Source organism: Poecilia reticulata, chromosome 2 (assembly GCF_904066995.2).
Source record: "Poecilia reticulata chromosome 2, P_reticulata-male-v2, whole genome shotgun sequence".
Taxonomy (NCBI): Eukaryota; Metazoa; Chordata; class Actinopteri; order Cyprinodontiformes; family Poeciliidae; genus Poecilia; species Poecilia reticulata.
In genome coordinates, this window is record NC_088831.1 from 35329151 (window position 1) to 35342833 (window position 13683).

Consider the following 13683-nt stretch of genomic DNA (forward strand, 5'->3'; position numbering starts at 1 on the left):
CCCCGCATGTGTCAGGAGGATTCTTGGTTTCCCTTTTGCTGTAAAGGGCTAAAGAAGCTTTCCCTTTCCCACCTCTTCACTTTTTTATAAGCACACACATTTACAGAAGGATTATCTTGTTTTGTGCGTGAGGGTTTTGTAACGCTGCAGTGTCTCACCCTCCGGCTCCGTTGCCCTTCAAATGACTTAAATGCCAGCAAGCAGACAGGTGGACAGACGGGCTTGGCGTAAAAGCTGAGGAACGCTGATTGATTCCCTGCAGGAGCCTGTGGCAACCCCGCTATTATCGTTAGGCAGAGACGAGGACACCCAGAGGAGAGAGAAGCTTTTCTCTGAGCCAAAAGCACAGCAAAGGCCTGTTTGTGAGCAAGAGCGCAAGGTTTATTCCAGGAGAAGGCGAACACTATCTCGGCTCTGCGGAAAATCTAAATTAGCCGCCCGCTCACCTCAAATATAAAATATCTGCGTTGAAAGTCAAAGTTTTTCCTGAATGAGCATAAATCCAGGCGCGCGCGCACACACACACACACACACACACGCACACACACACACACACACACACACACACACACACGCGCACACACACACACACACACACACACACACACACACACACACACACACACACACACACACACACACACACACACGTACCCCCGGCAACCTTTTTGCCAGTCACTCTAAATGCAAATGGAGGTGATGATCGAAGACGGCCTCGACTTGTAGGTAGATGAGGTTGTCATGTCACGAGGGGGGGTTGTGCTGGAGATGCTCTGAAATTGCCAATTTACACACCTCATCCATGTCAGTGTTTGGTTGGAGAAGAAGAAGAGGGGCGCGATAAGACAAGGGGAGGATATAGACGAGAGAAGACGGGAGGGGGGTGGAGGAGAGAGAGGCCAAAACAGGCATCCATCACCGGCATGTCTGCACTGATGAGGACAATAACGCTCTGTGAGACAACTATACCTGCAGCGTTGCTCGTAACGAGCTCACTGTGTGTGGAGATGGTTCTAATTAGAGCAGGAGATGATTCTCAGGATGAATCCTCAGAGGGGCCAAACTCAAACGGCGCAATACAGGTAATGTGTTTGTTTTTATATCAGAGCACACAAATGAGGGTTGCTTCAAATCATACTGCGTTTTAAAGAGCTGCAGGCGGTTAAAATGGCAGCGAAACAAAACAAACACAAGGGGAATAAATGTGAAAACAAAGGCATTTATTGCGAAAAATGCACTTGACATGAAAAAAACAAACAAAAACAATCATATCAACCACGGGTCATCGGTACAAGACGATGTATAATGATCACATGGTAGAAAGCGCTGGACGGTGTCAGTCCAGAGCATGACTGCAATGGCACAAAAGGCCTATAAATATTCTGGACAATATAGAATCATATATCTATATATAATCTTTTTTTTTGTTGTTCTCTCTGTTTCACCCACAGTACCAACAGTTTTCACCACGAGTCAGTCCTGAAGAGGCATGAGTGTCCGTGTTGCACCACGCTTTGTCATAGAGTTTCTTTTTAGTGTAAAGAGCTACATACAGAAGCCTCCGTCCTCCCGCTTTGCATTCACACACACACACACACACACACACGCACACACACACGCACGCACACACGCACGCACACACGCACAGGCTCTCTCAAGTATCTGTAAGAACAAATATGGCGTTTAATACAAAATGGCAGATCGGGAACTCAAGCTTCCTGGTAGATAACTTGACAGCGTCACAAAAAGCGTTTGGGCTCAAAAATGGTTATCAGAAAACCCATTCAGGTTCCCACAACCACAAACACTTCCGTTTCTTATTGGGATTTTTTTTTTTTTTTGTGATACACCGAAGACAAAATCGGACATAATTATGAAGTTGAGGGCTAATGATAAATGTTTTTTTTTACAAATATAAATCAGAAATGTGTTGCAGCTGTAATTATAGCCAACAGTGACTCTACAAGAATAAGGATTCATAGGCTTTTGGCAAATACAAATCAGCAGAATGTGCCATGATACCTTGATCCATCACATCAAATCTCAATAAAATACATTGTTTGAGTTTTCAGGGCTGTGAATAGTGCTCCAAGACAACTGAGTGCTAGTATTGTGCCTCAGTCAATCCAAATAATGCTTACACCTCGAAAGAATGACCCAAATTTTTAATTTCTGAAGCCCTCACTGCAATTTTTCAGCTAGTTCATTTATGCAACCAGGAAGCTGTGAGGCGAATGACAACCTTAGATCACATAATTAAAAATACAAACACACACAAAAACTTTTGAAAAACTGGCGCTTCAAGTTATATCTAAAGTGACCACTGTGCAGTGGTTTTATTCCTGACATTTTGACAGCTGTAAACGTTTTTTTTTCTCCCCCCCCAAAGAAAAGCGACCCCCAAGGGAAATAAAAATAAAACACACACTTCTGAGATTCAATAATCTCCAACACAAATAAGAGGCTGTTTTTTTTTTTGTTCTTTTAAATTGGAAACAATATATATTTGAGTTCTTGAGTCAGCAAGCCCACAAAGAGACAAAGAAAAGCTCACGTGAGACCAGTGCAGAGCTGTTTTGGGATCTGCTGGTTGCTGTAATCGGGCCCAACAAAACAGAGAGGACTACAAATGAACCCGCAGGCTTGCCTTACTGACACTTGTATACAAAGAAGCATGGAAAGAGGGCACTGGTCTGACTAGAATAAACACCATGTATTTGTGTGACATTTGTAGGCACTAAGGTTTGACTGACAGGTTTCAAAGGCCAATGGAGATATGCTAAGTCCGACTTTTCCAAGAACTTATACCCAAAAGTTTCATAGTGACTCCCTCTTTTGCTAATTTCTGGAGATAAATACGCACCTTTTTACTCACTGAACAAAGAAGCCCTAGCGACACTCATACAGATAACAAATTTGAGCTTGCGCAATAAAAAAAACAAAAACACATTAAAGTTAATTTAACAGTGGATAAATTCAATGCCGAATCTAAAAAGTTGAATGCAGTCCGGATACATGCGAGCTGGGACCTGCTGCACACGGGGATGAGCCGGTACCAGGTTCTCACAATACCAAACCTTCAGTAACAATACTGCAATGTTAGCACACAACAAACACGAATGTCTCAACATGGTCGAGTGGCTTTTCTTTGTAACCTAGAAAACAAACGTTCTTACTGCTGTTATTGTAGTATTATTAAAGTAACAGTAAACATATAATACTGTTTATTTATTGAGAATGTCAACTGGACAGAATATGTGTTTTTGAAATCGTGCACTTCATTTAAATTTGCTGGTAAATTAGTCAGGCTATCTGATCAGGCCTTGTGGACTGCTAGTACGCCACTCCTAGCTTACCAAGAGTAAAACAGGGTGCAGCTCTTTGAGTTTCCATACCATGACTGTTCGTGATTCTGGGACAAGAAATATTTCAAGAAATGAAGAATTTGCGTTTCTTGTAAGTGACGGAAAACTGTATGAGTCTGCATTCCTCTGTGCTCCATACAGCCAGAGGAAACTTTGCCCCCTTCAAAGCATTTTCTGGCACCTTATTAACATAGCTTTGCACCAAAGGAACATTTAATATGCTTTAAAAAAAAAAAAGGTTTCTTGTTCTTAAATGATGGCAGGATGGGTTGTAAGAGAGACAGACAGATTTTGGCCTCATGAGCAGTAATGCTGGCAATGCTGTGGTCTGATGGGTTGGAGAAATCACTGAGTCAAACAGGGAAGCGCTCAGACTGTTTGTGCTCCCCATTGTCATGAGAGGTGAATCACGACCGACAGAAAGAGATTCTAGACAGAAGCAGCTGAAATGATCTTCCTGTGATTAAGTGACTAAACTCAAGCTTACAGACAGGGTGAGAAAGTTCTATCAGGACAGACGCTGGTCCTCTGCATTGAAAGCAGTCAGCTCAGGTGGCTTGATTATCGTACCATGATGTCTCCTGGGTGTCTCTGTTTGGAGGTTTTTAAAGACAACCCACTGGGATCTGTAATGGGTCCCCAGAGCACAACCCAAACTCGCTGGACGGACTACGTACCCTACATATTTCCTGGGCTGGAAATGCCTTGGGGTCCCAGGAGGGGCCTGGAGAGTGTCTGTAGGTCCAGAGATGTCTGGATTTCCCTTGTGGACCTGTTACCTGTGCGACCTGATCTTCGCTAAGCGGAATATAATGGATAGATGCGTGAATAAAATTTTATGAACGTTTTTATCCTTTTTGAAAACATTGGCATACCTTGACCATAAACAGCCCACGCCTAGTTGGAAGAAAATAATTTCATCTTAAGAATAATTCTGTTTTCCTCTGAGGATTCCCTGCATGGGAACATCCAGATGAATCATTTTCTTGTGGATTCCAATCAATTATCTTTCATTTAAAAAAAAACTGTTCTTTTAGCTTAGGGGTTTTCTTTGTCTGTGCTGTTTTTGCTTTGTGCTTGCTTTTGCAAGGCTTGTCCATGTCCTGTTGGTTGGTTTCAGCATTTATGAATTTGTTCGATACAAAGTCAGAGCTGTGCTTACATGTGCACCAAACAATTAGCCACAAGCATCACCATCGGCAACATTTAGGTGCACCCAAAATGTTTCACGAATCCTCCACAAACAATAAAAGTCACGTTGTCATGTCTCATGCAGGGTAACAGTAATAAGAATTTAATATTGCGAGAAACTTTACCGTGATTATTATGTGTAGATTTTAACACACAGCTTGTAGGGTATTTTCATTAACTTTATGTGACAAGATAAGAACGCAGGTTTAAGGCTCTTATTGTGAAGATTTGAAGGACGCTGTGTTTTAGTTTACCTGCTCTTTTCTGGAAAAAAAAATACAAATATTCCTCGGAAGGTTTTGGACGAAAAGTTAAAATTAAAATTTTTGGATGTGATGAAGCCTGTAAGCAGTCCTGACAATAATTTAACTGATGTAATACATTTGTTAAATCTGTTTACAAGTGAAACAGATAAATAAGGTGACTAACGATCACATACATATGAGGCTTAAAGTTAACTTACTAGAAATGATCTATAGATAAAGCGAGTGGAAGCAACAGCATAAACGGAGGACTCAAGTTGAAATATGTGCTTTGAAAAAAAATTATAAATAAAAAAAAAATACAACAAAAAAGTCTTTAAAGTTTGGTCAGCTCTACATTTCACAAATAACACACAAAACACTTAAACTATCCTAAAAATGCAGGAAAATGTATATAAAAAACAACAACAGCCAAAGGTCACTTTCTTTCAGCTTTTCTATGCGATGTAAACCAATCTGTTGATCTGGATAGTGTCAGTTAGACCCTTGTGTGCTTGTCAGAGAAAGAGATTTCTACTTGTGCACTTGTCTGATAGCTGTTTGTGCTTCGGCTGAAATTAAAAAAAAATCCAACAATTTGGCTGCTGACCTGTTGTTCACAGTCACAGTCAGAGCTTTGCTGTGCTTTTTCAGGAAGAAAAAGATTAATATGAATAAAACGGAAACTAGACAAGATCCAGGTTCTCCTCTCTTGTGTTGGAACAATGTTGCTGCAGTCAGATTAAAAACGTTACCAGGTTTTCAAGAAAAAGTCTGTTCTATGGATGAATTTCAATAAATTAGAGAATCGTTAATATTACTGAGGTAAAATTCATATTATATGGATTCATGTCAGATAAAATGACATCTAAATTATTTTGTTTCACTTTAATTTCCATTATTATGGCTTAAAACTAATTAAAAAAAAACCTAATTAGGTTTATTAGAAAATTGAATATTACACAAGACCAATGACAGATATTCACTGACACCCTCCACAGGGAGTTAAAGCCACAAAAGCTCCTTCCTAAAGAAAATGAGTGTTCACAGAATGCTTCATCCAAACATCTAAATAGAAAAGGTTGAGTGGAAGGACCTGACCTGAGCTTCATAAATAATGTTTGTGCTGTTGGTGAGAGCTTTTTTAACAACTTAGCAGAAGAACAGTCTCATCAAATCCAGGACACAACACAGTAATTAATGCAGAAGTGTGTCCGACCAGGTATCGACTCTTACTGTACGGTGTATGAACATTCATCATAGAATAAGGCTTACATTTGTGTGTTAATCATTTCTAATATAAAAAGCAACTTTTATGAGAATCTGGGCTTTAGAATTTGATTTTCTATTTTCTGTTTTTTTTCTTCCACTCTACTTTTCTTTACTATGCCTGGAGACAGCACTATGTGAACTGCTAGCCCTCTTTAGAAAGAAGCTTTTGTGGCTCTTTGTGGAAGGTGTTAATGACTGTCTGACGGAAAAGGGTGAAGTCACCTCCAAGTATTTTGAAAATTGAACTTATTTAAACCTTTTTATTGTACCGAACTACTTTGTGCCTGCTTGTAGAAAAATCTTGCTTAAAAAGACAAGCAGAAGTAAAAAATAAAATAAAATCCCTTGATGTGCTCAAATACTGTATATGCAAGTATGGAGGCAAGTTGTAACAAATATCACCAAGTGCATTTCTTCTGTGTCTATTCTCATACCAAAGTTCAAAAACAACTCTATAAAACAGTCTGTAGAAGCATTTTGTTGTGACTTCCTGTTTCTTTTTACATTCAACAAGCCAGTCAGTTCAAATTAAATTGAAGTTTGAGAGCCAAAAAGTAATAAAAGTTCAATATTTTCTCAGTCATGTAAGACATATAAATAGAAAAATGGATGTCCTAATTCTGCCATTTTTTTTTCTTCTTTAAATAAAATGTTGTGACAGATCATCACAGCAGGACAACACAAACACCTATTACAACATATAAAAAGAAACATAATAATGCTACATGCATTGTCAACATATACTGGGCTGAAACCAAACGTGTGTTTGCTGTCACAGAGTAGACGAGAAGATCCTGGAGTGCAGGCTTGCGCACTTCCCTCACCGCCTGCCTGTAAATGTTTACTCCTCAAATGAAGAAAGCACCCGGATTCAAGTTCTGAGGTCTCAGTGGAAAAACAGAGCTAATAAATTTTGTGCTAATGTTTGCTGGTGGACAACGCCAAACAGGAGATCTGGGAGGCATGGCTCATCGTTCTGTGCTCTTAGAGTCTGTGCCTTCAGTAGCTTCGGAGCACGAGTTGTAGGTAAACTCCATCTGGGAGGCTGGGCTGGTTTAAAGCCATGTCCTACAGTTGACCTCCACAATTATTGGCAGCCCTCGTAAATAAGTGTAGTAAGCCTTTAAATGAATGTATCTTTTGTTGCAGTAGGATCATCTCACAATTAAAAAGCCAACTTTTAGATTGGGTAGATATTTTTTTTAGAGTAAAATAAAAACCTATCTGGCCTGGAGATGGGGATAGCAAGAAAAAGAGTGGCTAACTATTTCTGTGTTGATTTAGAAATATATGGTATACTATCTTTTTAAACTGTTCAGAGGTGACATTTTAAGTTTTCTGAACAGGTACCGAGGTTAAACTGTTTTTCAGCAAAGATCTAGCCAACAACCATCAAGAAACATTGGGGACAGTATTGTACAAACTATCTGTAGATGTGGTTGTTGCACACGGTGTGATCAGTAAACCGAATGAATGTGCTCTAATTCAGGTACATTTTTCAGTGTGAGATTATGCTTCTGCAGTAAAAGAATAGATTCATTTTAAGACTTTCTACATGTTATACCAGGGGTCCTAATAATTGTGTAAGGGGCTGCATGTGCTTAGTGAAGTGTGTGTGAATTGGTTGGACTAATCTGGATTTCAGAAAGTTGTAGACAACAGTTGTGATCTGTGGCTGCTTCAAACCACAATTAATTTAAAACTTGTATATTGCTCGATATGTTTAAAAACAGAACATTTTGAAATTATTTTTCCTTCCACTGTTGAAGAGCTAGTTTCTTAAGGCAGGTTAGAAAATGAAACATAAAATTTCATGAATTTTGATCCAGTAAAGAAATAAAAGAATCTGTGAAACCAATATCAGCCCAACCTCCGTGTAGATGCTGCTTGTGTTTGTGTGAAATATTTTTGTGTGTGTGACTCAGAGGCGGGGTTAAACTCTTTTGTCCCGTTCTTGGAGCTTAGAAGCTCTCGACGAAGCTGCCGGGAAACAAGCCGGTCTGTCCCGTCCTCTGCAGGGTGCCTTTGTACCACCCGTCTTCCCTCTTCTTGTGAACAAACACCACGTCTCCTTCCCGCAGTTCAATCTCCGCCTCACTCTGAGGCGGGTAAGGAACGACCACACGATACCTGCCAAGACAAAACAAAACAAAACTTTTTTTTTTTTTTTTTACTACATTTAGAATGTTTTAGCTAGTTCTGGTAAAATATTCCCACCAAAGTATTTTCTGATATTTGACTTTGATTACCAAATATGCTAAATGTTTGTACGCACTCCTTCCATTATACAGCAGGCATTCTCTCCTGAGAAAAGCAACCATTCAGCTCTTTCTACAGTAGCCTGCTGCTGACAGTAATGATATATTCTACTATTAAATGCCTCATTCCTCCCCAATGTAATGTGACATAAGTCCCTGCAATTGTGTGTTTCTCTAGAGGCAAAAAAGCCTCTGTGTGTAAGATTATGTGTTTTAGAGAACAGGTTTGGTAAAAGTAAAGGACATATGCTTTATGTTAGCATTGCATGTTATCTTGGTCAGTTCTAGAAATTTTACAACTACAAAGACGGAAGTAGTACGCGTATCATGCAACACAAAGTAGAGAATAACTGTGAAGTGGAGGGAAAGAGAGACACATTTCTTGCGTTTTTTATTTTACAGAGAACAAGTGTGGCATGTTTTTGAATTCAGTACTCTCTGGTTGCAGAAATAAAATTTTTTACAACCAAATTCTTTCAGATGTAACCAAAATATGAAATTAGGTGCTCTTGTGTAATTTAAATGCTACAGAGGCTTGTTAGAGAACAATAGTAAGCAAACAGCACCATGAAGGACACAGCAGCCAAGAGCTCATTAATTACAGAAGCAGCTATAGTGACCATGGTAACAATGGAGGAGCTGCAGGGAATCTGTTGACAGGATATACCTGTTTGTGCATCTTGTATTTATATAAGAATTGAATGAAAAAAAGCTATTGTTGAAAACTAAAAGCAATTAGAAAGTAACATCCACCACAGACCATATAACACACAAAAACTTGTGAAAAAGACCAAAATGTAACTTTCTGTAACAGCACTCTCTATGTATGGTGAACTACTGTGAAATAGGATAATGTTTAAGGTAGGATTTTCTTGAGCAGGAACAGTAAAGCTTGTTAGGAAGGATGTAGAGATGAATGAAGTTAAACACTATCCAATCGGAAGACACCATGTTGAGGTTCATTTTCTACAAGGACAAAGCATGATGATGATTTACATCAAAGCATATTCATATCAGGGTGAGTCTGTGGATGTGCAAAACTGGAAAAAACAAAAGACTTGCAGCTGTGCTTTCAATCAAAGGTTGTGTAACAAAGTATTGAGTGATTTTTCACTTCACAACTTGATTGTCACCTTACAATTATGCACTTTTTTGTGTTTGTGCATAACCAAAAAAGATACCATAAAAATACATAGAACTTTTGAAAACTTGACAAAAATAAAAAATCCAAGGAGAAGAAATGCATTTCCAAGGCAATTTAAAACTGTCTCATCCATAAAACCTTAGTCATATTTTTAATCTAGACAGAAGAGAGTTATTGGTCCCAGAAATGCCTCTGGGTGGCTCAGATTGTTTTCAGAGTCACTGCTCATGCTTTAGTGATTACTCACTCTCTCAGGACTACTTTACATCCTGCTGCCAAAATCCTCCATCCAAAAATTCTACAACACTTTCAGAAAATACTTCCTATTGTTTGCAGATGTGGCCTAATAAGCAAGTTTTTAAAAGCTGGTGGTATCTGCTCTTGCCTGCACCTATAGAGGCACAGTTTTCCCAGACCTACCTCTCTCTTGACAAAGGTTTGGGCTCAGGTCGGAGGACCATTAGGGCGCTGCCAGCACGTGTTGCTGGGGGCGACATGGGGAAGTTGGTATCCAGGGAACCGGACTTCCTGTGCAGCGGCTCCAGCCCTATTGCCCCTGGCATATCACTCTCGATTGGGCACGAGCCGGCTCGGCCCTGAGACGCCATCGGACAGGAACCCGAGCGGCCGTGGTGGTGAAGGTGGTGAGGGTGGTGGGTTGGCTCTGTGGCCCCGGCCCCCTGGCCTGCCTGCGAGGGGTCGTGTGTGGGTGGAGAGGACGGCGGTGAGCGTGGTTTCTTTTTGGCCGCAGCCCCTGACAAGAGCTTTAGCAAGCCTGCTGCTTTTCTCTCCTTCTGAGGATGGACAGATAAGGACAGAGAGAGGGAAATGTACAGTAAGAGGTGGAAGCTTTACACAAAGATCCGCAATATAAGGCGCACCAGATTATAAGGCGCACCTTCAATGAATGGCCTATTTTAAAACTTTTTCCATATATAAGGTGCACCGCATTATAAGGTGTACAGAATAGGCGCTTCAGTTTGGGTTGCCAATTTGTTCCGTACTCTATTATTACACATCCACATTTGTAAAGAAGTGGTCCCCGAGTACTTTATATAGTAGGCTGCCCCAGTTGTTGTTTCACTCACGGTGTTGGTGTTGCGATATTGTGCCCAACTGCTTTCTGTGTAACACAGACCAACTGACACGCTGCCGCCGCAGTCTCTCTCTTTCCCCACCCTCCCCCCTGGCTTTAAATGTATTATCAAACTTTATTAACAAACCAGCGTTCTGACAACTATCCCAGCATGCACCGCGCACTTCTTCTTCTACGGGGAAAAATGAAGTCGGCGGCTGCTTACCGTAGTTGCTAGAGCTGTTGTGGCTCAATATTGGCCCATATATAAGGCGCACCGGATTATAAGGCGCACTGTCGGCTTTTGATGAAATTGAAGGTTTTTAGGTGCGCCTTATAGTGCGGAAAATACGGTATGTAAACTTCTGATATTGAAGACATCAATAAATACGTTTCTGACAGATTCTCTCTCTTATTATTGTGGCATTTAGTAAGTAGAAATAATCTTGGTCATTTTAACTGACCTTAAACAAAAGGAGTTTGGTTTGATGTAATTTCAGGCAGCGAGAAAAGAAAGTCTATGTCTTTTTATTTGATGTATGCAAACTTCTGGTTTCAACTGTATATGTTAATTCTTTTGAGCTTTTATTTAGCATTATGGCAGATACTGGATTTAGAAATGCTGATTTCCGTCCTTTTATAAATGTAAGATCTGTGTTTTGTAAGAAATACACAGGGTAATTCTGGTTGCTAATAGTGCCAGTTTATATTGACTTCTCAAAATAATTTGGTCTTTTGAGTTACAATATTAAAACCATGTCTTAAAGTTAAGAGGGCATGGGAATAGGATAAAAACAGAGCCAGCATGTCAAAGCTTTTCAGAAACATCAGGAATGCATGGAAAGGAATGCCTCTCTAGTCTGGATTCATTCTTTCCTAAAAACAGTAAGACAGGAAACTATACGATACGAAACGCGTCTACAAGCACAAATAGGTTTATTGTTGCTGGCTGGTGACCAGAGTGACCAGAGGGGGAAATTTTTTGCAGAAATATTTTAGCTTGATGGTCTCCCAAGCAATATTTTACAGATCATTTCTTTGACTGACATTCATTACACAGTCATGGTAACAATTGTTGAAGCAAAATTAGCTGATACATTCATCTGTCAGACACAGAACAAACAGCCATATCAACTACTCTGATGTCAGGACTTGGCATTCTCCCCAAGTTCCTGTTAAAACAACCCACACAGCAAGGCTGAAGAAAACCAAAACAAAAAGCATCACTGCAAACAAGCCACATTCCTCAAGTGCAGCCTTAGCACAGAGGAGGGATGGCACAGAAACAAGCGCTCAACAAAGCACTAAGAGAGAGTGTGAAAACATTTAGACTCAGCAGGATTACTACCAAAAGCCAACTGCATCCCCTGCTCTCCAAAGATAGCTTTCTCTGCTATCTTTGAAGAGCATTCCCTCCGAAAATATGTGCTTTTCTCCAAATATGGACATCTTAGTGTCTCCTACCTTTAGTCTCTTTATCAAACATAAATCTTTTATAGATCACAGTTGGAATAATGAGCAGCTGTTAAGAGTGTGGCAAGGTAGTAAAACATGCGTGCGCACGCACGCACGCACGCACGCACGCACGCACGCACGCACACACACACACACACACACACGCACACACACACACACCAAAAAAAACAAAAAACAAAAAAAACCGCTCAGAGCTTTGGTAGCACACATTATCCTCCTGCAAAAATAACAGACTGAATGCTAATTTCAGAGATGGAGGACAGGATAGTGAAATAAACAACACTAAACAAGGAGAAAATGGTAAGATGGGAGCTGGATTTAATAATGAAAGAGGGATTTTCAAGGCAAGAAAGGAGACGAGCAGAAGGGAAAAGAAAAAGAAGGGAGGTAGATTGAAATGGCACAAAATGTGAATAATCACTCCCTCTCTTCTTTCATCTGCTGGCTTAAAGGCTTAATCTGCCTCTTGTGATTCAGTGCGCTTCTCTATAAATGTCTGTTTATGGACATATATTTATAGAGAGCACACACCATGGCCGCTGTTTCCAAATAAACCACCAGAGAGCAGCATTAATTCACATGTAACTTATCCCACCATCATTCAGCTTCAGCCGTTTGTTCCTGTGCTTTTTCTTTCATGCATAAAGCAAGGCACACATTTTGACATGTGGCTAAAAGCAGTGCCCTAGGAAATCGTTTGTATTTTTCACTGAATAAGATGAAGTCTCACCTTAGTGTTTGGGAATCTAGAGCAAACAGCTCAGGGTTGATACAATTAGCGGAGCGGATGCTGGATAACGACAGGAAATCCAAGTAAAATCCAGGAATACAATGGAATAAAATCTGAAGAACTGATCCGTTTCAGTGGATTATGATATCCTCGTGTCTTAACACGTCTCAAGATCAAGATGGTGGCATTTCACAACTATTTTCGAGTTAATTTGGAGAAAACTAAAAAGTTGAAGGGGGAAACATATGTTCTACACAGTTCTGTTTAAATGGAAACGAAGGCCAGTAATATCTAAACCATCTCCAACATGTTTCTTGGCATGTCCTGTACTTTTCGGGACCTGAAATCCTCTGAGCACTCTCGACAGCTTTTTTCCTTGGCAGCTGCCCTGTGAGTACAGTCTTTTTGGAAACTAGTGTACAGCATCCAGACCGATATGGTCTGTAGTGGCAGCTGTGCTCCAGACAGCGTGTCAAGCACAGATTTAACCTAAACTGTGTCGGCATAGCTGCTTTGTCATTTTCTCACGAGTGAAATATGACTTCAGACCTGGTTATATCTGTCTTGTCCTGTTCAAACTAGCAAAAATATGAACTGGACTGTAAGAGTTTGACTTGCACACCTGTTACTCTTATAATTATAGCATGCTTGGGGAGATTTGGTGGAGGCAAAATTCAGATTTCAAGTTTGAATTCAAGACTTTTTAAAAAAAGGGCTGCACAGTGGTGCATGTTGTTGCACTGCTGACTGGATAAAGAAGGTCCTGGGATGGACAGATGGATGGACAGACAAATGATTAGACAGATGAGCAAACAATGGGTGGAGGGAACTCTGGATGGGTGGATATAGCTTTTTGACAGTGAAACAAGTAGTAAAGTCTTGAAACACTAATCCTTCTTCTTCCAAATGTTTACAGAAAAAATACTTAAA

General features: G+C 40.2%; 1 protein-coding gene across 3 annotated transcripts in view; it reads right to left on the reverse strand.

Moving 5' to 3' along the window:
* Positions 1 to 1199: 1199 nt before the first annotated feature.
* LOC103461410 (E3 ubiquitin-protein ligase SH3RF3) overlaps positions 1200 to 13683 on the reverse strand; it is a 121544-nt gene continuing 109060 nt past the window's right edge. For all 3 annotated transcript variants that reach the window (XM_017302661.2, XM_008403716.3, XM_008403713.3), the window contains 2 exons: positions 9893 to 10266; positions 1200 to 8200 (listed from right to left, as the gene is read on the reverse strand). In XM_017302661.2, the coding sequence (XP_017158150.2) occupies positions 8032 to 8200; positions 9893 to 10266 (543 nt within the window). In that variant the 3' untranslated portion in view covers positions 1200 to 8031. The remainder of the gene's footprint in view (positions 8201 to 9892; positions 10267 to 13683) is intronic.